Consider the following 24,580-nt stretch of genomic DNA (forward strand, 5'->3'; position numbering starts at 1 on the left):
GTATGGCTTCCCTAAGGAAGATGGCTCATAATGAGTATTTTGAGTTTCCTCTATGCTGTGAAATTGTTTATTTAGGAAAATCTCTACATGAAGTCTGTTCAAAAACTGTCACTTTCTTATGTATAGGAATGCAGCAGACTAATACAGTTAAATGTATACATATGTAATTAAACTCCTGGTAGCACAGCTATTTTCTTTCACACCTTAAGCAACCCCAAGTTTGTAATGCCCAGTGTGGGTAACTTAATGAAAAAGATTGCTTAACATAAGCAGATTAAAAAACAATTTAACTGATGGCCACAAACAGAGCTTAGAGTTTGTCATGGCTACAAAGATTTTCTGTCAGGGTATAAAAGCAATTAATCAGTATGCAGAAGGTATTGCCTGCCCCATAGAGATGCTAATTTTGTGACACTTTGGAAACTCATGTTCTACATTTACTGTTCACACTAGATGGAAGCTAACCAGCCTTAGCTTGAGCTAATGAAATCAAAAGACTGCAAAGTGTCACATTTTCTTATCCCCATGCAGTCTAATTTTGCAATCTTTAGTTTCTTTCTCTAAGTTGTTTGACAACGGCAGTGCTGATTGAATATCATGAAACACAATTATCCTAAAGACTGGAAAGTTATATTTATACAGAAGTTCATCTGCAGAATATAAAGGGCCTATCAGTTTCCTGCTAAAGTATTTTTTGAAAATGACAAAAAAACCCAACAACCAATTGAAGAAATTGTAGTATAGCAGAACAAAGATCAAGTGTTTCAACATGTTATCACTAGGGACTTTTATTTTGGGGGTGGTGTTTCTTTTTTTCCCCCCAAAGTGCTATAAAAAATATCTTTAAGCATAGTTTACACATAGCAGATATATTTAGATAGAATATTTTATTACAGATACTGTTAACAGTAGCTGTTTGAAAGTTAAGGTATTCTCCCCTGCTTACTCTAAGTCAGGACCTCATATAGAAGCTGTTCCTATTTAAAAAAAAAAAAAAAAGCAAGCCACTAAATAATACAGCAATTTCAACAATTTGTAACCACAAAATGTTCTGGAAAAACAAGAAAAGCAGAACAGCTACTACCATTTCCACCCCACCCCCCCCCCCCCATAGCCCTCTCTTGAAAAGGGATCTCTGTAGTCATTTTGGTTTAAAATCCTTCAAGAGACTAAGCCACCTGGGTAAACATATTCCTCTCCAGCTGTCCGAAAAAAAATTCACAGCAGTCCGAGTAGCTCCATTTGATTTCCCACCGCCCGAGTTAAAAGCACGTAGCTGTTCTGACTCACCTAAAGCCGAGTCGCAGATGAGCTGCTGCGGATGAGCGGGGGCACAGCTGCACGCCTCCACCAGCTCCTGAATTCTGTGGGTCAGAAGTAGAAGCACTGAAAACAACAAGGTACTCAGTACAGGAGTCATGTTGCCTTAAGCACAGCTAATCGGTCAGCCAAGAGAAAATGCTTTCTTACTGTTGGTTTTATATCTAAACTTCCTAAGAGCTATCTGATTTCTTCCGCATGCAGTTCAATTTCAACCGACTTGGATGGTTTAGGAAAGCCCTCTAATGCTCGCTCTGAGTATACGCTTATGTTAACTGACTTCTAATTTCCCTGACATAGGACCCTCTTATTTATGGCCCTGACACTAACTCCTAACTCCGCCTTCCTTTAAGGAAAAAGCACATCATTGGTGAAAGTTACTGTACCAGAGGAGAGGTTACCTTAGTAAGCATTGCTATGTTGCTCTTATGAGTCAGTAGAACTATTAATAATCAAAAGCCTTTACAAAAACATCTTTTACAAGTATCTGAAGCTGATTTTATGATCTTAAGCAGAAGAAAGATTTTACCTTTTTCTAGTAAATTTCCTTCCAGTTTGAATGTAAAAACTAGTTCTGCTACCTCCTCTATTTTGGTCAAGTAAACAAAGCTGTCCTTTTTTAAGCTCTGTTTTCATTTGCAGTCCCTGATCTTCCCCTGCACTTCTGTGCATTTTCTTGAAATGACGTCCCTGTTTGCAGGCTGGACAGAACTTCATTCATGAAAAGAAAATCTTTCAATGCTCTATTTGTGAGCCTTGAACAATTGGTAGTTACAAGGAATAATGAATTAAAAATAAAAGCTGCAATAAAAGGCATTTTTAAAAATTATTTCATCACCGATTTAATTTAAAACAAGGAAAAATATACCAATGGTGTATGTTGGAGGCACAGCTCTTTCTCTGCATAACTTATTAATGTAAGTCCTAATCAACACACATCTGTATCTGTATTATCTGGCTCACATTATACATGGAACACAGACATAAATACAAGAGTTCGGAAATCTTTTTCAACTTCAGATGATTTGTTGCTGTAGCAATCTGGATATGTGTAACGTATAAACCCTCTTTTATAAAGAAGTTTTTTCACAAGGGAGCAACATCAGATTTCATAGGGGGTGATAAAATACATCTATGGATTGACATGCAGGACAGAACTGCTTAAGGGATTGCATGTTTTGTCACTTCACAAATCAAGCTTAGGAATTGAAAATTCATTAACATAATTTGAACCATTTCAAATCCAGACTCATGAAAATGTATTTAGTTGGGGCTGAGATTTAGGTGTACACAAAGTAGATTGTTATCTTTATATAGATGTGTACATGTTTCACAGCAGCAGATTTATTTTATTTTTGAACAGTAAGAGGTCAGTTTTACAACTATTAGTGCTCTGATTCTCCTCCCCCCCCGAAACACACTTCATCTGTTAAAAAAAAAAAAATACACAAATATTCAGAATTATTAGAATTGGGTTTAATTTTTAGATTTTAGATCCACACTCAAAACTCAGCCAGGAATGTTGTACACTATGTCCTGATTTAGTTCAAGCAGCCATACTTCAATTTTTATTTTTCCAGTCTGAAGTTCTGGCTTCAAATCATAAGGTTGGATCCAAATCCAGGACAACACCTGAAAATAATTTAGACCTCTTAACACCTCCATTCTTACCTGGAGGAAACTTGCTTCTTTCAGGAAGCTTTTCATGTGAGTGAAAAGATAAAAAAGATATGAGGCTGAAACCTTACACAGGAAGTTCAAGCTACAAGAAGGCCACAAAAAAAAACCTAAAAAAAACCCCAAACAAACCAAAAAACCAATCCCAAGCAGGTATTTTAATGGCCTCTGTGGGCAGTAGTTCTAGGACTATTGATTTTCAAGTCTCACTTAGGGCAGTAGGACTGGAAAGTGATGAAGGAATTAATTGAGAGCCATTGATTGGTTTCCAGATGACATCACATGACTGCTGCTACAGATGATCTAAATAGACCAATTTGTTTACTGTTTCTGTAAAATTCAAATAATAAAGAAATATGCTGGGCACACTGTCTTCTCTAACATTGAGCATGCAGGTCTACCTATTCGACATTAACTAAGGCACGTTTTGCCTAAGATTTTCCAGAATAGCACATCAAACTACTATGCTCTTCATGTTCTAAAGACTTTTATATCTAGTACAATTAAACTAATTGTGCAATCAAACTAAAAGTATTATGCTCCTAACAAAATTTAAAAATAATTTTGTGACAATCTAAAAATGGATTCACATCTATCTTGTAGACATAGTTGAGAATTAAATACATTCAACTGAATGTGTAGAAATGTAAAAATGCTAAAACTAAATCGCATATGATAACTGTGCAAGTGCCATAAAACCACATTTTAATTATGATCTTGCATAGTATTGCCTGCAGCTACCCTTGAAATAATCCAATTGCATTTTTAGGAGTCCTTCAAAGCCATCTGTACATAGGTGGAATATTTAAAGCATGATTACACTCAGAGAAGCAAATGGCCATGAGAGAGGTTCATACTCAAGAAACACATTCCCTGTAGGTCTCGCTAGAGCCAGTCAGCATTGGAAAGAATAGGCTTGGAACATGCTGTACGCAACAAGACCTTTCAGTCGTAATATGGATTTTAGTGAAACTTGTGGCTAGAAGGTTTCTCAGCCCCAACATGAAACAACTGGTCACAACAACAGCGGGAAAGGCAGATATGTACACCGGTCAGTCCTAGGGTACGTGGACTTACTCATTCGAAGCCGGGACTTGAAACTGCCTGTTCTGCTTCCCACACAAGTCTAATGAGCAGTTCTTTGGTAGGTGTATCTTTCATTTCTTCACGACAACATTGATACGATCTTATCATTAAAATGTAGAAGACCAACAATTTTTGAAACCTCACCAGATCTTCTATTTTTTGATAAATCTTCATTCTGAAACAGTAAGTTTTGTCAAATTACTATCAGAGTTTAGACAAAGACATATTTACATCATAGCATTTGAAAGGGATTTTAGTAAGTCTGGAAATCTCTATACTCAGGAACATGCTCTCACAAATGCAAGAAAATGCATTTTTAGTCTGTTTGTCAGAGAAGACAAATATTACCTGTAGCTTCTCCCAATACCGGTACAGTGTTTGAGTACCTGTGACTGCTGAAGAGTATCAGCAAGCATTAAGCTTTAGCTTGAAGCTGCCTTGTCCTCCTTTGTATTGTATATTGTTAGTATTTTTCGTTGTATTAGGAAAATTACTTTTAGAGAGTTCAAAAGAAACCCTAAGCTCAGCACCCATTCTGTATTACAGTTAGATCTTGACCTTGTAAAATAGAAAGATTATTCCCAACAGACATAGAAATATTCCTTGGCTAACTTTTAGCAAAATAATCTTATATCTTAAATAATAGTAGAGAAATTATAGCCAACGTTTTAGAAATATAAGCAGACTGAACAAAAGAAACAGTCTTTTTACTATTTGTATAAATGGACTAACAGTACAGGGCTTCTTTCACTGTGCTGTATGTTATGATGTCAGTTTTCCTTTAGTTTGATAAGTAAGCTATGATATCATTGCAAATTATGTCATAACACTAGTGAAGGGTGAAGGGTAGCAGGATGAAATAGTGCTCACTCCCTGTTTATATCCTGATACAGCTAACGCTTGCTAATAAGAAACAGAAAAGTTCATTTATCAAGGGATAGTCACTGATTCCTTCAATTCATTATTGCCACAGTAGAAAAAACACTTGGCACTTTCTCATTTCTGTCTAGCTAACTAAGTCTAGTGTTCCACAACTAATTTCTGATTTCTAGTAAAATGCAAGAAAATACAGAGGATTGGGGATAATTCACTGTATTTGTTGATGTGTACAATATCAAAACAAGGCAGGAAACCTGACTACAGTCAAGTTTATGATCGGGTTCATCTCTTCTCAATGGGAATTCCAATTTTGTACAGGACTTCTAATTCTGGAGGGGCTTTTTGTACTGTGGGTTGTCATGATCCTTGTTAATTTTTACTACAAAGCATTAGCATCTATCAACAGTGTTCTGGTCATTAATTGTTTCTTTCTCTTCTAACAGCCCCCAGAGACCAGTATTAAAAACACTAGTTCTCCTTCTGTGGGATGCCATACATGCAGAATCCTATGGAGTGAACTACTGCTTCCCCTGAACTCCAGAGCAAACTCATACTGACTGTGATATTTCATCTCTTCCCTGGGAGTTACTGGGGGCAAAAGATGATGAGTAAGGTGCATCACCCTTACAGCTGCCATGGGGAAGGCAGCACTGCCAGGTCCCCTCTGCTCCATGCTTCTTTCCCACCCTTCCTCCCTGTATCTGCTCTCCCCTCTCACCTGTCAACCTTTTGCAGCATCGCAGGTCTGCAGGATAATCCACCGAGAGCACTACCTTTGTCTGACCTGTACTGCTATGTTATCTCCTAGCACTGCTGTCTCCCCTCTGCATTTCATTTTTCAGAAGAGGCAGCACTGTGCATTCCGTTCAAAGATTCCTGGGTACTGGTCATGAGCATTTCTCTGGCAGGCTTGAGTTTGATGCTTTGAGTTATGTCAAGGAGCGCTGAACTGTGTTGCATAGGGATTGTCCATACAGCTTTTTCAAAGGCTTTTTAATTATAGTGGGATATGCAACAGACACCTTGCTGTCCCTTCCAGCTGTCAAGCAGTTTGAATCTACACAGTGTATTTTGGTTGGACTGCCTGCCCTGTACCTTAGCTTCTGGCAGTCTACAGAGTATAATTTTTTATCTGTATCAATCTTATTATCTCTCCATTGTGGTAAATGAATCTTACTTTAGAATAATAGCAGGCAGGATTCTCCACAGTAATAGTTTATCTGTTGCCTTCTTGATGAGTTCTTTTCTCCCTAGTTGTCATTTGGCATTGCATTTCTTTTTCCTAAAAACTACTTTCAGTTTACCTGACATAGTCACAGTACTCATCCTGTACAAAAACTGTACAAACATGTAGAAAATTCAAAATTAGAATAGTATTTCACAAAACAGATGAGCTTTCATGGATTTTAAATTCCAGTGCCGCCATATTTACTACAGCCTGCTTCAAAAGGGAGGGTATTTATAGCTGTCACTTTCGAAATACTACAGTAAAAAAAAGCACCATACAGTTTATAGTCACAGCAATTTGGGTGGCAAAACGTGACTTGATTTTAGAGGCAGCAGTTTGCTAAATACTTGGTAGAATGATAGGAATTGAATGAAACACTGACATGCTAGAATCAAAATATAATTTGTCTCTGCAAAGATTTTGTCTTCTCCAGAATTTCTACTAGAGATCTGTGGGAACTGCTCTTTTTGATTCACTGCCATTATACTTAATGTTTTTCTTGTTAATGACAATTTCTGTTTTCATGCTGTACAGGTATTGAAAATAGATTTTTCTACCATCAGATAACTTCTGTGTTGATTTAGATAATTATTTGTATTTAATTGAAGAACAGTTGTGGGACAAAGGTATTTTTTATTTCCTGGTTCAGATTTACTTGATAGTGTCACTTTATACACTAAGATAATGATTTCAGTGAGTACCAAGAGAATTGGTTTCTTAAGATCCAGTCTTATGAGGTGGTGTTAAGGCAATTGAAGGCACTGTGTACAAGGGGTGCCCAGAATACCCAATTTTGCATCAGCTCCCATTAATTTCAGTGGGAATTGAGGTGGCCCAGCATTTCCCTGGCACCAATCTATATTGCACTTACTTAGTTTATAAGCCATTTTAACCCTCTGTTTTGAATAAAGAAATCACAATTAAGGTGCATTTGCCTCTCTTTAGTTACCTGGCACACTAATCAGATTAAAGCTCTACTCTTCTTATCCACTTGAGCTTTTAGATTTCTTTAATGCTCCTATTTCTAAAAAGGTAATACAAAGCATATCAGATTCTACTTTGGCTTGCTGCTTGTGTAAAGGGGGTATAAAACGTTACTCCATACAGCTAGAATTTTACACCTACTTTTTTCTGTCAAGGTACGAGGCAGCGGAAAATCTGGCTCGACATGTCCAAATTGTTGTTTGTGTTTGTTGAGAATACCAGCTGTTTAAGCATGATGTTTCTGCTTCTCTTAATGAAGAGAGGAATATATTGGGCTACCCCTGCTGGTGGTGGAGAGCTTCTGCACGGCAGAGCCCTGACTTTATCTTGAGATTGTGTTTTCTTCGAACTAAATGGACCAGAGAAAATCTGTCTTCTGCTTGTTTATTGATTTAGGGCTCTTCCTGCCCGTTTCTGGGAAAGAAAAAAATGAATAGAAGGCCACCTTCATTATTTCACTTTTAATTTCCTTTCTCCACAGTAAGCAGAGCAAAATTAGATTTAGTCTGATGCATATTCCACAAATAAATTACGTGGAACTAGAGTGGTTAAATGAACTTTGCTTGGGGATTATTGGAAAGATAAATATTTAAACACTGAACTTGAGGTAAGTTATGTTTATGCAACATCGGGGGTTTTTTGTTGTGAGTCGTCCCGCCCCCTCCCCCCTTTTTTTTCCTGTTGTGGCTTTTCTAGTCAACTCAACCATGAGGACATTAAAGCCAGGGTGAAAACCACCTTCAAAAAACTGTGTTTTCTGTATTGTTGCCAGTGGACGGCTTTTTTTTCCTTTTTTTTTCCTTTTTTTTTCCTTTTTTTTTTTTTTAGCAGATGATCTTTGCCTATTTTTATTTTTATGTACAGCTTTGATTATATATTTTACATTATATCTTACTTAGAAGGATTCAAAGTAAATTTACAAGAATTCAAATTACATCTCTTAGAAATAAAACAGCTTATATTATGTAACTTTAAGCATTGTTCAAAAATATTTAAATTGCAGAAGAACTTATAAACCTTTGAGCACCTTAGTGTATGAAGCTTAAATTTTAGGGTTTTATTTTCAGTTAATAGACTTACGGTGAAGAAATTGCAGGATGACATTCTAGTAAACCAGACTTACAAACTCCAGAATATTTCTGAAATAGGAAAGGATAGGTATTATTTCCATTACATATAGAAAAATACAAACAATAACACAGATTAAGATTGTGCTGATTAACTATATAGCCATCTATCTACTGGTTAACTAAATAACCTTCGCTTCAGACTATAGAAGATGATAATAGTGCCTGTAGGTATTGTGTAAGTATATCACGCTAGAATGCTTCTTTCTACAGTAAAAAAGCTCTTTCTGAGCAGCTATATCATTTGATCAGTGTCTTTTTTAACCAGTTTAATTTGGCAAATTTTTCTTATCTTCCAGCAGAAGCAAAGACTAGTAATTGCAGTGTTTTCTGAAATTGATTGAATTTTATGCATTTCTCTGTTCATTCAGTGTAATTATTAATACATGGGATCAGAACAGAAGATAGACCAGCCCTAAATCTTTCATGAAAACAACATATTGAAAATATCTTAACATTTCGGAAGAGCAGGAGAGTATTATTTTGCAGATTTCAGGCATTTAAAATAAGTTCTGACCAGCAACTAATGAATCTTTTAACAGAATTTGTGTTTGAATCCAATTTGCAAGTCATCCTAGCAACATGGAAAAGGAACGTTTGATGTAATAACTTAAATCAACAGAAGAGTAAAAATCCAAAGCATTTTAAGCTTTAATGAGGATGATTTGATAGCTTCCTGGTCCCAACACCAGCAGTTTCAAAAAGCTTTGTGTTTTCACGCTAGCTAACCCAACAGATGTCATGACCTGATTCTGAGAGACTTAATGCCATGAGAAACATGCTTCTGTGATATATTTCAAAATAATTTGCTGTGAATGCACACTTGCCTTAATTCACGTTTATTCAGCAACTTCAGAATATTGGGTCAAATTTCTCCCTGGATTTAGTAACTCCATCAGTATATTTCCTGTTTGGGATAGTTCTTTGTCTATTCATAAATCTAAATAGTTTCATTGCAGCTATAATTACTTTGCTAGTTGCCTGTCAGTAGTATGGGAAACAAAAAGAGCAAATGGTAAATTGGAGAAATAATGTGTGTCATGGGTTCCTACTGTACTGTCTTTGCTCTTATCTGACTAATATGAATAGATCCATTGAAAAATGAATGGCGAATCTGCAAACATGAGAGGTGTTGAGGGGTTGCTGTCTGTATTATTATCAGTAATTTAAAACAATTAAAGAGTATTAAAGTTGCTGCTGCAAGTGGTTTGAACATATGAGTCTTGTACCTTCGCCTCCAGTTTACCTAAGGAGATGGTGGAGTCCAGATGTCACAGCATTTAGAAGCTCTATCAGTGGAGCTCAAGTTTGAGCTGGTTTGTCAGCTGCTGTAGTCCATTGCAAGTATATGGCTGAAAAATCAAATCCACTCATTTTAAAAAAATCACTCCTGTGAGGACTACACCAATTAGCTTCAAATGTGTTCATCTAAAAAAACATATTAGGCCTGTTACAGAATCAATTTTAGTGACATTCATTCAACACCATTAAAAAAATTATTTTCAGCTGGACTGCCTTGAAAATAATAAAATAAATGGTAGTTATGTAAAGTAAAGTCACAGTAAAGAGTTAAGTGGCATGCAAATAAGCTCTTGAATGAAAAATACTAATATATAGTTATTTGGATAGGGAAAAGATAGACGTGTTATTAAAAACCATGAAGATTTTTCAGACAGGATATTACAGTCACATTTTAAACCCATATATACTGTTGTATTTCCATTACAGATTTAATCCCTTGTTCTCCTCTGTCCTTGAACCCTTCCACAGTGCATTTAACCAAGACAAGGATAGTCTTCTAACACTTAGACAAGTGCCCGGTCTGCTGAGAGGTTTTAAAATATTACTGCTATACTCATAAAGACTCATATTGACATGAGCGACCTCCCAGTTTGTAGGTGTCTTGTGGTAACAGCCATTAGATTTTTCTGGTCATTAAGTATGTAAATTTAATTCATGCTATTGGTATATGACAGAAACCATTAAAACATGTCATTTCAGTAACGCAACTTCCATGCTAAATATTTCTCAGTTTGAAACTTAGGAATTGACTTCTGTTATCCAGATTTTAAAATGATTCTGCTTCGAAAGACCTTTTACTACTGCCTTCTTTCTGCAAAATGTAATCTACTTTTTGCTCTCTAGGGAACATGTCTTCAAGTAGTACCTACTACTAGTCCTAGTCCTAGTCATGGAAGTGAGCCATGCAACTTATTTTGTTAAGGTTGTGTTGAAATGAGACTTCACATTTATTTAAAATAACAGTGTAAGAAATTAAAACCACAGAAATTGAAGTTTTTAGACTCAATCCGTCTTTGTAATTTTTAGGAGCTGATAAAACATTTTAATACACAGTGAAGTTATTTTGATTAATGATATCGTATTAGCAAATATCAGTAATGTATCTCAACTGTTTTTTATATGGGTTCCTACAAAAAGCCATGACGTTTTTTCCAGTTGCTACTAATATTTATTGCCAATCCAATCATATTCATATATAACTATGGAAAATTGTATTGCACGCTTGACGCGTATTTTGTTTTCTCTGCAATTAATAATGATAGTTTATTGCATTGTTATATATGTTATAATAGAAGTCCTGTTTGTTCTAATTTTTTAAAAATACTCAGATGGATTTTGTGTATATTATATGTATGTGCAAGTGTTCATACAGCGTAGTCCATTTCCATCTCTCATACATACAAACTTGCCAAATTTCTTAATGTAATTTCTGTTCTTGGTCATTTCTGATTATTTTCCCTCAGTTTTTAATTGTCACAGTAGAATTTATACTTTTCTGAACTTAAGAAAACCTTTGAAAAATAAGCTATATTTTTGTAAAATGGCCTTTCCCCCTCAGCAATACATTTCAAAGAAAACATGCAATGAGTCCTATTAGAATCAGCTCTATTTGAAGCGGATCCATTGATACATGCTAGCTATTCTTTCAAGGTCTCTCTCTAACAAGTAACTATAACATAGATTAAGAGGAAACCCATGGAGCTGGTAAGTTTTCACTGTTACTGTCACAGTTGTATGGTACATAATGTTTACCCAAATGTATGAAAAGTCTTGAGACTGCCTGTTCTGTTAAGACAGAAATTAACATAAAAGAGCAGATTGGGAAGAGGAAAGGACTCAGATCGAGTTTTCTATAATTTCAGTAAGAAATTTCAGACCTTGTTGTTGCTTGACAGAACAATAGCATGCACAACTGGAAACCAGTTAGTGTTAGGGAGGTGACTGCAGGATGGCACAGGTCTAGCCCTCATGTGTAAAGGGAGAACTGTGGCAATCAAAGTAAGAGCAGGAATAAAGGAAACACTGTTCAACACTCAAATACCTACAACTTCATCAGCCCTGAATTCATCGGCCTGTCACATGAGAAGCACTGGGATAATTAATATTTGTCTGCCTTCTATGCTACCTGGGTTTTTTTCTGTCTGATGTTTGAAATGCAGCGTTCAGCACCTTTTTCCCCTGCTACCACCTCTTCTCTTTGTCTGTGCTGGGATGTGGTAAACCACATGAAATCTTGATATTGGACTCCAGAGCAAAATGAACTCTATTGCCTTAAATGATGTTAGTGCATTTTTCTGAGGGAGAAAGCTGAATTTCTTTTTTTTTTCTTTTGGTTTTTTTTTTGAGTTAGTGTTTGTTCCTGCGGCCCACAGTGGATTCCACAGCTTTGGAATCATGGGTAGATACGTGGTCCTCTTAATTACAGGAGTGCCATTTGTATTGCTATAGTTAGAGGTCTGCCAGCATTTCCATTACAAACCCCAGTTCAGTGGTTTATAGTTCAATCATAAAAAAGTGGTACTGCCATTATGAATCTTGAGTCAGGCAATGATTTGTTCTTCCTCTCCCCCAAAAAACTGAAAAAAAAGTGGCCTGTTTTAAAATATGAAAGCAATAAATAAGTGACTAGATGTTGACTACACAGGACCTTGCATTCCTACAGTTTAGCAAGAACCTTATTTTTAAATTGCTGTACAGGTGACCTTTGCTGTATAATGCTTTTGCAAGTGCTTTTGGCTATTTTGAAACTCATGCTTTTTTTTAATGCTTACATGCCTTAACTTAAATTGGTTAGATTGAAACAGATCTTTAAAAATCAGTTAAATGTATTTTGGATTTAAAGACCAATGCTTGAAATGATTCCTAAACCTGCATAGCTGACAGCTGTAGGATCCTGTTATTTCATCAGGCTTTGAGAACTCTGGTGTATTAACAGAGTAGATCCAAAGATTCCTCCTTTTTTCTTCTGATCAGACAGAGCAGAAACTGAGATTCTGTCAAAAAACAAGCAACTTGGTTTTGTTTGCTTAGATATCCTTTATATGTTTTTTTAAAAAAGTCAGTACAAAACAGTATTGCATCAGTATGCATTTTAGGAAAGCCAGAGAAAGTCCATTAAAAAAAAAAAAAGAAAAGACAGACATTCATGTATTGTACTGGGAATCCTACGGTAAGTAGTATAAAATATGTACCTTGCAGTGAATGCCCACTTGTTCTCTTGCAGATTTGCCTTTCAGTTACAGTATTTTTAAAGCAAGCATCCTTAAATCATATTGAAAATAAATGTTTAAAATATAGGAAAAGCTTGTGTGAATTTTAATTAGCTTTATAACCCTACAAATAGGTTTGGATGTTACCAAAAGCCAAGTGACCTTTTTATTCTTTATGCCTTGATTTGAATGTCGATATTTACAATCCCATGACATTTTCCATGCAAATACCTGTTTCTGTTTGTGTGTTTCTGTCCAACATTGTACAAAGCACAGTGAGATATGTGTGAACTCCATTTAACCTCTTGACAATCCTTTGTCAAGGATTTCCTAAGTATTTGGAAAACAAATTTCTCATAAAATCTCTAAAAACTCATAGTTTATTTTCTAAAGCATCAGCTTTGCCTCTGATTGTATTTACTGTGTTAAAATTTGATACTAAATGAAGGTTTCAGACCCTGTAATACTTACTGTCCTGCTGCTGCCTGGTTTAATTACATCAAGGGTGTTCAGTTTTTTATTTCTGGTTATAATCCTGTTCTACTAAGTATTTGTAATTACACTTGGTTGATAAAGGTTCAATATATGTACATTTTAGGTGGATGAAAAAGACAAAGAAATACCAGCTGTACCCATGACTGGGAGATCTAAAACTTCTTCAAATGAATGATGGAAGTAAAACTGGTTATTCACGTAACTTTCTGAGAGACAACCATTATCATTTGATTGAATAAAGCATATTCATATGCCTTTGTATATTTGATTTCCTAATCAATGGCTGAATTATTACTTACATTCTATGCAGAAGCTGGAGCCTTCCCTAGAGAACTCGGATATTCTGTGACAGAAGCTAGCATCTGCCTTTAATGAAAGGTTTTTTGGTGAATTAGACATCATTGCTTTCATAAGCGGTCACAAAAAGAATTTACAGCCTTGCTAAATAATGGAAATCAGGGGGAAAAGGAAAAAGGTGATTAATTTGACATCATTAATGATTATAACTTTGGAGATCGTGAGTTTACAGGTCAGAAAACACAGTAACAAAACATAAAATAGGAAATAGCAGAAATTCAGTTTAAAAAGTGAAGTCAAAAGAAAGACATAGGAAAAATTAAGATAGAAGTACACCACTTGTATGTATTTGGAATAATATAGCACTCAGAAAACATACACAGTAATTCATCAGAACATGTAGTCTTACATAGATGAGCAACAGTTTAAATAACCACATGGCAAGAACAGCTTTGGCTGCATTATGGTCATGCTTAAATAATTTTCATAAATGATATAGCTTAATCATTTAACTCATGGTTGCTATCTCTAATATGTCTGTTTTGTTTTCCCCCTTAGCTAACAATGCCAACATTTCCTGTTGTTGTGAAGATTGGACATGCTCATTCAGGCATGGGAAAGGTGCAGATGCTACTTATTGCATGTTAGGAGGCTGGCTGTTTGTCTAAAACAATATGCATGTTCTTTCATTTCCTGGATATTTTAACTTATCACTGTCGAAATTCTGTCTCAGATCCCCACCCTTGCAAATGTCTGCTTGTATATTATTCAAGAAAGCATCTGTCTTTAGAAAAATATTTAAATGCGTAATATATTTTCACATTGATGCATTTTCAGTTTATGCATTGTCCTATATAGGACGTTCTTTGAAACACGTTGAGATGTTTTCTTGAAGCAGAACCTTATTTATTAATTTAATTCACTGCAATGAAACTATTTAAGGGTCAAAGTCTGTTTGCACAATCCAGCTTTTTGGATCTGGGAATATAGGAAGCTTTTGCCTTGGTTCTTTATTAGTTTCAGCTTGATACTGAACTTTTATTCATTTCCTATCTTAATGTATTCTCTGTGATTGTTTCATACCACTATGTAACTGCTGCTTTCTTTCTCCAAAGTAATTGCATTTCAGTGGTGAGTACAGTTGTTTTGATATCACTTATCTCACAATGATGGTTCAAGGGGATATGATTTAAATCCTGCTTTCATTGGTATCAGTGAAAATGTCTAGTCATTACAGATTAACCACTTTCTCTCACTGAAAACACTTTGGTGCTTTAAGTGTTTGAGATTTTAAAACAAATCATCAGAGAATAGTTACATTTATCATCCTGAATCTGCAAATGCTCCATGAACATAATATTTGCCACTAGCAATAGAAATAGAAAACTGATTTAATTGTATTTTCTTCAGTAATTACGCAAGTTGTACTGTAATGTTCTTATGTTATGACTGTTTTGCTGCATTTCCTACTTAGTAAGTCAGTGGAAATCCAGCAGTGAATTTAATTGAGAACAGGATTAACCACTAATTACTTAAACTGCAGGTTTTGTGGATTGCATATGTGAAGTATTAGAATGTTTATACTGTACTTTCGTTATTCACCCCTCATTTATAGAAAAGGGAAATAATGCACAGAAATGTTCAGCATATCAAAGGTCTAGAAAAAAATCTAGGTTTTTTTAGCTATAAAATATTTCAAACCCTTAAAGGTTAAATGCCTGTCTTTTGCAGTGAAATGCTTACTGTCAGAGTCCAAATAAAGATTCTCTTTGTACCCCAGTCCTTCCTAAAGGCATTGCTAGGAGTAGCGTTTCCATTGGTCGTAATTAGACTCACATATGCTATTAAGTTTTCAGAAACTAAGTTGAAACCAGGCATTGTGTCTGGTTTTGTGGCTCTCAAATGGCAAATTACTCTGTATTGTTCTCCATCTGAGAGCTGAGAGCAAATACTTAGGCCTTATGACTTCTTTTAGCTTCACCAGACTCCATTTAATATGAAAGTCCCATCTCACAGATGTGGCACCCTGGTCTACAGGTTCCCTTTTAAGTACGAGGTGACAGTGGAAGCAAACAAGACCCTGTGCTTGCAAGGAATTGCAAAGTCACCTAATATTAGATAATGTGAGAAATACTAATCCCTGCCTCCTTTCCTCACCATTCTGAAATGCACTTTGGGTCAGTGTGTTGGAGTTCCAGTTTCCCTCTCCCATTTTTTACTAGCCCTAAGACTTCTCTTCTGAGTCACTTCTTCTCCCCACTTCAGCCAGCTTCCTTTAAGTCAACCTTAGAGATGTGCCCTCCCTGTCCAAAAGTAATGCCACTGATCTCCATCTCTTGAGACAAACTGGTTCTGCTGCCTTGAGCCAACCCTCTGTGCTCTATGTGAATGCCCACTCATCAGGATATCATGACCCTTCATCTCCTCCCTCCCAGGATCATGATGTGATAGTACTTGGTGGGCTCCATATACATTCAGTTACATGAGCAATTTACAGAATCAACAAGAATTCTATGTAAATTAGTGTTGCATATTATCACACCTTGAAAAATTCTAAAGCTTGCGGATCTAAAATCAACAATCACCACTTAAAAAAAAAATATTGAAAAGCAAAATAAAATTCCACTGTCTGCAAATTGCTTTCTACAGATGAACAGGTAATATTTTGCCTAGAAAAATAGATGCTTTAATGCAGGAATGTTATAGAATCTAGAAATCACATAAAGTACCCAGTACTTTTTTTTCTTTTTATAAACTGATGCTGTCAAAACCCATACTTCTCATGAATGCCATTTGGACCTGAATTCTACATTTTATTCCTAATTACTCTTTTTTTTTCTTTCATATATGCTGTTTACTTGTGGTATGATGACTACAGATCAAGGTAGACAACCACTACGATTTTCAGGACATAGCCAGCGTGGTAGCACTTACTCAGACCTACGCCACTACTGAACCCTTCATAGACTCCAAATATGACATCAGGATCCAAAAGATAGGCAGTAACTACAAAGCATACATGTGAGCCAAAAACTTATATTCTTTCATCCTTTTGTTTCAAAATCGATAAGCACCAATAAGATTAAGACTGTTGGATGAGTCTCTGAGCTGATGTGGTGACTCCATGCCTCCATTGTCGTACTCTCTGGAAAGACAGTATTTTAGACTTTCTAGATTTATCAAGCCTTTTTTTAACTTGATTGTGACTGGGAGGAGGAGAATAAGACAACAGGTGAGCCTGCCAGAGTGGTTTTCCTGCTAGCCTTTGTTTATTTTTTCATTTAAAGAAAGGAGCAGTTGGAAGGGGATTTGTTTTTATAGAGGAGTTGTTAACTCAGATTCCTTTGTATCTTTTCACCAACTTAGGGTCAAATTTTCTTCTCCCTGTAAGGATAGTTAGATGACATTCATTCACACAAATCTCAATCATAACACTTTATTGGAACAAAGTACTCTCACTTTAACGTAACACATGTAAGAAAAATCCTAATCTTGCAGTGGCCTTCACATATATGGATGAAAATCTCTTCTAATTTTAGAAACCAGGTGTTTGTTTGAAGGTCATGACTATATGAGAGGCTAAAAGGGTGTTTCAGTTTCACAGACAACATGAAGCTAGAGTAGCAAGACAGGTTGTCATCTAGTAGTTGAGCTATGGTAACTGTGTTTATGCATGTTTTTACTCTGTCTCAATTATCAAGCAATGTAATCTGACATACATTCATTTCATTCACGTTTTTAAGACAAGTTAGATCATCTCATGTCTTTATTCCCTCATGTTTACAATTCTGAGGCAGGAAAAATAGAACAAAACATGGATAAAAATACACATATGCATTTACATAGGCACACCCACATACACATGCAAAGATATTTCTCTAGCAACTCCTGTAACATTGGAGGGATCAGAGATTCCTTGTATGTTGACATTTGTAAGGTACACTCAAGTTCTTTAACAGTAAAAACAACTGAACTTCAAGCAAACCATAAACACTAAGAGAAGCGAAAGTTGGAGTTAAAGAAAATGCATAATATTAAAGACAGGGTTAGCATTAAGTGTCAAGTAATTTAGGAACAGCAAACAAGCTCTATGAGAAAGTAGAACTTTTTGCCCAGAGTGGGGGTAAGGGGCAAAATCTGTCTCCTTCAGTTGATATTGGAAGACCACATACTCTTGACTTCTCCCCTAAGACATTACTGTCACAAGATGAAAACTGTATGAGTAACTGCTGGCCTTTCCTGACATATGACTTGAAGGAGTATTTGAGAAAAAACATCAAAGATTAGGCCTTTCAAGAACAACTCAGTCATCCATCTGCCTCTCACTGTATATCTGAGGGGCCTCAAGAATGCACCACACAGACCTGGGTGGAAATAATGCTCCCATAGGTCGCATCCATCCAGCAGTATGGACACTTGGTCCTTCTGCTTTATTTTGAACCCAGAACTATCTAAATTTTGCAAAAACAGTGTGTTGGAAATTTGAGTTGTACACAGTAACCAAGGCAAAATACTCAAACAGTCATGAGGATTGAGAGGTTTCTGCAATCCTTTGCTGGTGACACTTTCAGTGTTCTTAGTGATGCAGGACAGAAACTCTGTAAATCAAGCTCCCTACAGAAATCCATAGAATCATAGAATGGTTTGGGTTGGAAGGGACCTTAAAGATCATCTAGTTCCAACCCCATTGCCATGAGCAGGGACACCTTCCACTAGACCAGGCTCCTCAAAGCCCCATCCAACCTGGCCTTGAACACTTCCAGGGATGGGGCAGCCACAATTTCTCAGGGCAACCTGTCCCAGTGCCTCACTGCCCTCACAGTGAAGAACTTCTTCCTTACATCTAATCTGAATCTACCCTCTTTCAGTATAAAGCCATTACCCCTTGTCCTATCAGGGGTATTGGGCCTATTTCAGGGGTATTGGACCTATTTCAGGTGAGTTGGGCCTACCCCACCCCTCCCTATAGGCAATAAGAATCATAAACAAGTGCTTCTGAGTGATACAGCTTTTAGCCCCTGGCTTCTCCAGGAAAGTTAATTCCAATTCTGCTTCTTTGTCTTACATTGGTGTTCCAGACTGTTGACTTTTCCTGGCTTTAGACCCATATCTGGAGACATCCATCCTACTTTTTCTAATAGCACCATACTCCTACACCTAAGGTTACCTCTCTCCTATCCATCCAAACCATATCTTCATCCAGTCCCACCGCTTTCCCAGACCACCTGTCTCTTAGTCCCTACCCCTTATGCCTAACCTTTTTTACTGCCCCAGGTTCTCCCTTGCCCCTTTTATTCCACTCAGTGCCATCCACCAGCCTTGTTCTCCCTCTGCTTCTAGTCACCAGTCAGCCTTCTTTCTCTTTCTCAGACCTTTTCATACAACTACTGCTGTCTCTTCAAGGCTAGGAGAGTACTTTTGTCTCCTGTTGGTGCTTTGACAGGCATATTTCTTGTGCTGTGCTACCCATTTCTCCCCTCTTCTGTTGTTTATAATAAACAGATTTGATTTGTCTCTGCCTTACAGCCCCTAAGTGGCAGAGTCTTAGGAATAAGGCCCAACTCTTAATGGTTATGACACGCTGCCAGATACCGGCAGTCAGATGTTGCATTAGTAACTTGATGGTTCATTCCCTGTGGTAGAAATTGGACCACGACATTTCATAGGAGAGCGCCCTACATTTTTTGTCATTGACTTGAAATTTAAATGCTGCTCAGTGCCTAGAATAATTTTGGAGGAGTCAGCCATGGTAAATTTATAATTTTCAAAAACAAAAGTTTCTTCTTCACAGAAGAAACAGTTGGCCTAAGGGACAGCAAAAATAAGTTAAAATGACAGACTGTTCCTCTTACCTTTTATTTATTTTTAAGTTTCTACTCAGAAACTATGGGTTCATCCAAATGCTAAAAGCCTAGCAATCATTTTTTCGCTAGATTCTTTCATACAGTTAAATCATACCAAAAAATGAAATACCAATCCATTGTTACAAAGCATCATGAAAAGGAGAAGATTTACCAAATGTCTGAAAAATTCTTCATCTGCATACATATACATTATGTCAGTAGAATATTGTTTTACAGCTGGTTCTCATTTTGTTCTGTGACACAGGAACAGAGTACTTAAAGAGTCACCACAAAAAATACCAGCTGAACATTTGTTTTTGTAGTTTAACGAGAGTTATTAAGAGCTTCAGTTTTATAATTCTGTGGGAAATTGTGGTATAAGTGGATCCATGACTCACAAAACACTGGTGCTTATCATCTGTCAGTAGAGATTATAGCCAAAATGCAACATTGGATCTCTCTAAATACCACAGCTCCTCAAAATGCTTTGTGACACATACTTAACTACACTTGGTACCATTACAGAATCCATCTGACTTCAAGGAAATAGAGTTAAAAGGGTCACACACAATGAAGAAAAACAGAAATACAAAACCACTACGTCTAAATCTCCTCTCCAAAAGCAATACTCTGAATGCATAACTTAATGTACTTTGATAAAAAGGTCAATAAAACAAAAGTAGAGCACATCAGCCAAAGAAAGACAGTGCTGTAGAATCAAACCACTAAGCAAGCTACCTGTACAAGAATTGTAGGTAGACATTTCTACATATTTTTCTGATGACAAGTCTCTGTCCCAACAATTTGGATTGCATATTTTAAATGGTACTAAAAAAAGCAGAAAAGTGTTGGAAAAGGGGAAGGTCAAGTTATTAGGAATTGTTTATACTAATCATAATTCCTTTTCCCCCAATTTTAAAACAGTTCTTTCTTTGCAAAGACCAAATCAAGTGAAAACATGTTAAGCCTAAGTGTAAAGCACTCAAAAGTGTTAGGAGTTGTTTTCTATATTATTAAGTATTTAGTGAAAGAGGAGGAAATAATGATGTGAAAGACCCTTTGCAGTTATCAGAACAGAATTGAAGAGGGGTGGGAAACCTACATATGTCAGTAGAGGAAATGATGTATGAATTACAGAAATCATATCTAAGGTTTAAACTGCCAGATAGTCTGGTTGGGTACTTTTGTATCACTTAACCATGGTCTAATGGAACTCCTGTTGTTTTGGAGTCCTGTGTCACAGACCTACCATCAATGGCTGCAGCCCACAAGCTATTGAGATTACACCAGTTAGGTCTGTGTCCATAGCATATCACTTTAAAAAATGAAGCAGAAATCACAGAATAGTCTTATTACTGAGCAAAGTTACCCTACACACAGCACTCAACATACATGTTCCTCTTTCACTAGTTTCTCCCACATCAACAAAAACATGGCATCTTAGAAGAACATTATGCTTTAAAATTCAGCTAAATTTATGAGACTCCCATAGAAAAGTCAACATTCCCCCACAATTGCTACTGACCCTTGTAATTAGGTTAATAGAAAAATGGAGAGAAAACTATAGCTGCTGCCTAATATACTTTTAATACATTACAGATGTTCCTATTATTTTACTAACTGGAAACACTTCATAATTTGTATCCTTAGCCTATTCCCAGTACAGCATTTAGGTTTCAGAAAACAGTAATCTTCTCAGCCCTGGTAGGAGTCCTAAGGTCTGCGGAGAAAAAAACATTATATGAATTTTTTTTTCTTAGAGATTAAATAAAAGTTGGTATACTCAAACCCTGACATAAACCATTTAGATTATATTAGTAAACTAGCAAAAAGTGAAAACTGGAGGAGAAACCAAAATCCAGCTCTAAAAGAGATCTGAGATCACTTCAGAGATGTTAAAAACATAGATATCTTGTTTTTCAAGTATTGACACCTAACCTTGCAGTGGTACAGATTTCAAATGAAAAGCTGAAGCTTCAGTTTCTTGACATTTGCAGTAACGGTATGTTACAGGCTATTCAATCCATCTATAAATGATAACAGCTTATTGATAACACTTTCACTTAATCATAGTAGGTTTTTTTAAAAAAAGTCTTAAATGAATAAATGGGGAACAGAAATTTCACAGCACTGTCATACTTTATAACATGCCTACAGTGAAGTGAGCATTACTGACAATTGCAATGCCTGTTAGAATTCTTTGTGGTTTTAGATGTTCTTTTATAAGCTGCCAGATACGAAAAAGGTGTAAATACTGCTATAGTATTCATGTGAAAATCAGAGTAATTTAAGAGACTGAAAATATAAAACCACTGGCTGTCTTTGTAATATTTTCCCCCTTTCAGGAGAACTTCCATATCCGGAAACTGGAAGACAAACACAGGCTCTGCAATGTTGGAACAAATTGCTATGTCAGATAAGTAAGTCGAGTCTCATGTAAAAGGTAATTAAAAAAAACTAATGGAATTTTATTTTAAATGAATTTTTTTTAAAATCACATTATTGATATGCAATTCACATTAGATGCATGTCTCTCATTCATTTTGGAAAAAAAATCTTCTAATTAGATGAAGGAACATGAGCCAAGAATTCCACATGACATGTCTCAGAGTTAACTACCCAAACTAAGTGGTAGCCTTAAGTGCTTATGTGCACCCTTGGGTTCCTACATCCATATCTGCGCTTAGAAAACTACTGGAATTCCCTTCAGAAAATTATGTTCTTTCAGATTCAACCTGTCAATCATTTCCATCTGGTTTTTTTGCCCTCTTTTACTTAACAGTCTTACCCCATGCCACAGTGTTTTAAACTTTTCTCCTTCTACATCATCTATTACAATCAAGCAATCTGGTCTTAACTTTACCTTTTTAAATCATATTTTTCTTTTCCACTTTTAATCCTGCTAAACTGCTTATTTTTCATTTCTGAAATTTCCACTATACTGCACTGTGAGGCTTTTTACCTAGATACTGGGATATACTGAAGCTTATTTCCCTCGTGTCATCATTCCAGCTCTGTACTTTGTTTTACTGTGCTTTTCTCTCTCATCCTTATGCTGGATACTTTTTGCAATCCAGTCAAAAACATTCTCCCTGCAGTACCATTTTGAAGCTCAGGCCTTCTATTGGCAGAACCCTTCTCTCAATACCACTCAGTTGCTCCAGGTTCCTCCACAACATATAGACCTCTTTTTCCTGCAAAATAAATCTGTGAGGCTTTTTGATGGCTATGAATTTTCTTGTGTTCAGCTTCTCCAAAGGTTGCTAGCAGTGGAAGCTGAAAAAAGTCTGTACAATAAAAGTGTAACTTAAAAGGTGTTTTAAAGTTCAACAGTAGTCTTTTTCTGGTGGGTTTTGTTTTTGGTTTTGGTTTTTTTTAAAAAAGGTCTGGAACCTACAACTTGGTCCCTCTTACGAGCTGAGGGAGACACAGGAATGGAACCATTGCCTGCCCTGAGAAAGGTGAAAACAAGTAAGACGGGAATTACAGCTCCCTGCTGTCCAACCCCTGTCTAGACTGTGTCCTCACTGATCTCCCCTCTGGGGATGGAGTGGAGCCACATTATTTTCTCTTTCTCATTCCCCTCCCACCTTCCTTTAGAAAGTGAGGTTATGCCTTCACTGAAAGGGAAAAGAAAGAGTGTGCTTTAGTGTGTATAATTACAGTCCATGAGCTATTCCTCTGTAAAACACAGGCGCTTTAGTTTTGCCGTAAGGAAAACTAAACAATTATCACGTATAGGTAATGAGCATGAAATTCTAACCTTGCCTAACTACCTCACTGTAAATGCTCTGTGTGCTTTGCTTCTGCTTCCATTTTTGAATGTAAAATAATTACAGCATAATAGGTATTTTCCCATTAAAAAAACACTAGCCAACAAAACAAAACTTCTTCTATGCTGATGAAGACAAAAGCACAGAAAAGATGGATGTTTTATCATAACAGAAGGGAGTATGTATCACATAGCCCCACTTTTTGTTTGATTACCCACTGAAGTGCACAAAGCAAAGCAAGGAAGAGAAGGGAAAATTGAAGTTTTCTGAAGAGTTGAAGTAGTTCAATGGCATACCAAAAGCAATCAAATGATGCATGTGCATTTCATTTGTAATACATCTCATGAATTAGGAAGAAGTGTTTTGAAAGCACTGCCTGAGTTGACATTGTTGACTGAATACAAATCTTAGCCTAGAAATTTAGAGAAGAAAGAAGAATGTGGCACAGTAAGGGACAATGATGAGGCAGAGAACAAGCACATGTCAATGTTACACATTCTTATTGACACCCCCTATTTCAGAGAGACACTGCTCCCCAGATAGGACCAGAAGAAGAGAGACCTGTGCTAATTGTGCACACCTCATCTGGCATACCAGATATTTCATGTCAGACACCTGAGGAACAATACTTTATTATCTGTCACTTCTAGGGCTGCTGCACACTATATTGGCTCTGGGAAAATAAGAATGGTGACCTCTTGTCAAACCTACTGTGCAAGCCTTGGGTTTAAAACACTACAGGCTACTCCATCCAAGACCTCTCTTTCCAAATGTAACTGTATTTTTCCAGCTCTGTGTTTGTTGGCAGAAGATAGACTATTAAAAATACTTTCATAGATCTGAGTGATGTTTCAGTATTTTAAAGAAAATGTCTTAATTTTCTTTCATACGAAGTCCAGATATTTACTGGTAAAGACAAGTTATGCTGTCCTCATGATTCTCTAAGATACATGTTGGTATTTTACAGCAAAAAAAAAAAAGTTATTTATGAGCAAGTGCATGCAAGCAGTCCAGTCAGTCAGTGCATCTACACATGCTGAAATTGTCAGGTATCCAGAAACACCTCTCGTTTTGAACAAAAACCAGGTTTCTCACAGGAAAAAAAATAATATTATTTTAATTGCTAAAATATTACCATCAGGTTTTTTCCAAACAGTTGTATCTATTTCTTTGTATTCTGCTTAAAAGAAAAACTTTTCCATTGGATCAGACTTGATATAAGAAAATATAAAGAATGTGACCTAATAAGTTTACTTGGAAAGGATGCTATTACAGAAGATATTTATATATGAATAAGACTCTCAGCCCAGCAAGGCGTTTCCTTTGATCCTACAGTGAAGTCAAATGCTATGTTTATTAC

The 24,580-nt window shown here is 36.3% G+C and overlaps 2 protein-coding genes across 4 annotated transcripts in view; one reads left to right on the top strand and one right to left on the bottom strand.

Annotated features, from left to right (window-relative positions):
- The window catches only part of TIMP4 (TIMP metallopeptidase inhibitor 4), a 29,468-nt gene extending 27,846 nt beyond the window's left edge, over positions 1 to 1,622 (bottom strand). The window contains exon 1 of the mRNA XM_075053291.1: positions 1,291 to 1,622. Within this exon, the coding sequence (XP_074909392.1) occupies positions 1,291 to 1,420 (130 nt within the window). The 5' untranslated portion in view covers positions 1,421 to 1,622. The remainder of the gene's footprint in view (positions 1 to 1,290) is intronic.
- SYN2 (synapsin II) overlaps positions 1 to 24,580 on the top strand; it is a 191,677-nt gene that overhangs the window by 128,246 nt on the left and 38,851 nt on the right. For 2 of the 3 annotated variants that reach the window (XM_075053288.1, XM_075053290.1), the window contains exons 6-8: positions 14,163 to 14,225; positions 16,483 to 16,625; positions 21,793 to 21,867. In XM_075053288.1, coding sequence (XP_074909389.1) covers positions 14,163 to 14,225; positions 16,483 to 16,625; positions 21,793 to 21,867 — 281 coding nt within the window. The remainder of the gene's footprint in view (positions 1 to 14,162; positions 14,226 to 16,482; positions 16,626 to 21,792; positions 21,868 to 24,580) is intronic. The other variant, XM_075053289.1, reaches the window with a different exon arrangement.

The sequence above is a fragment of the Buteo buteo genome, chromosome 21 (assembly GCF_964188355.1).
Source record: "Buteo buteo chromosome 21, bButBut1.hap1.1, whole genome shotgun sequence".
NCBI lineage: Eukaryota > Metazoa > Chordata > Aves > Accipitriformes > Accipitridae > Buteo > Buteo buteo.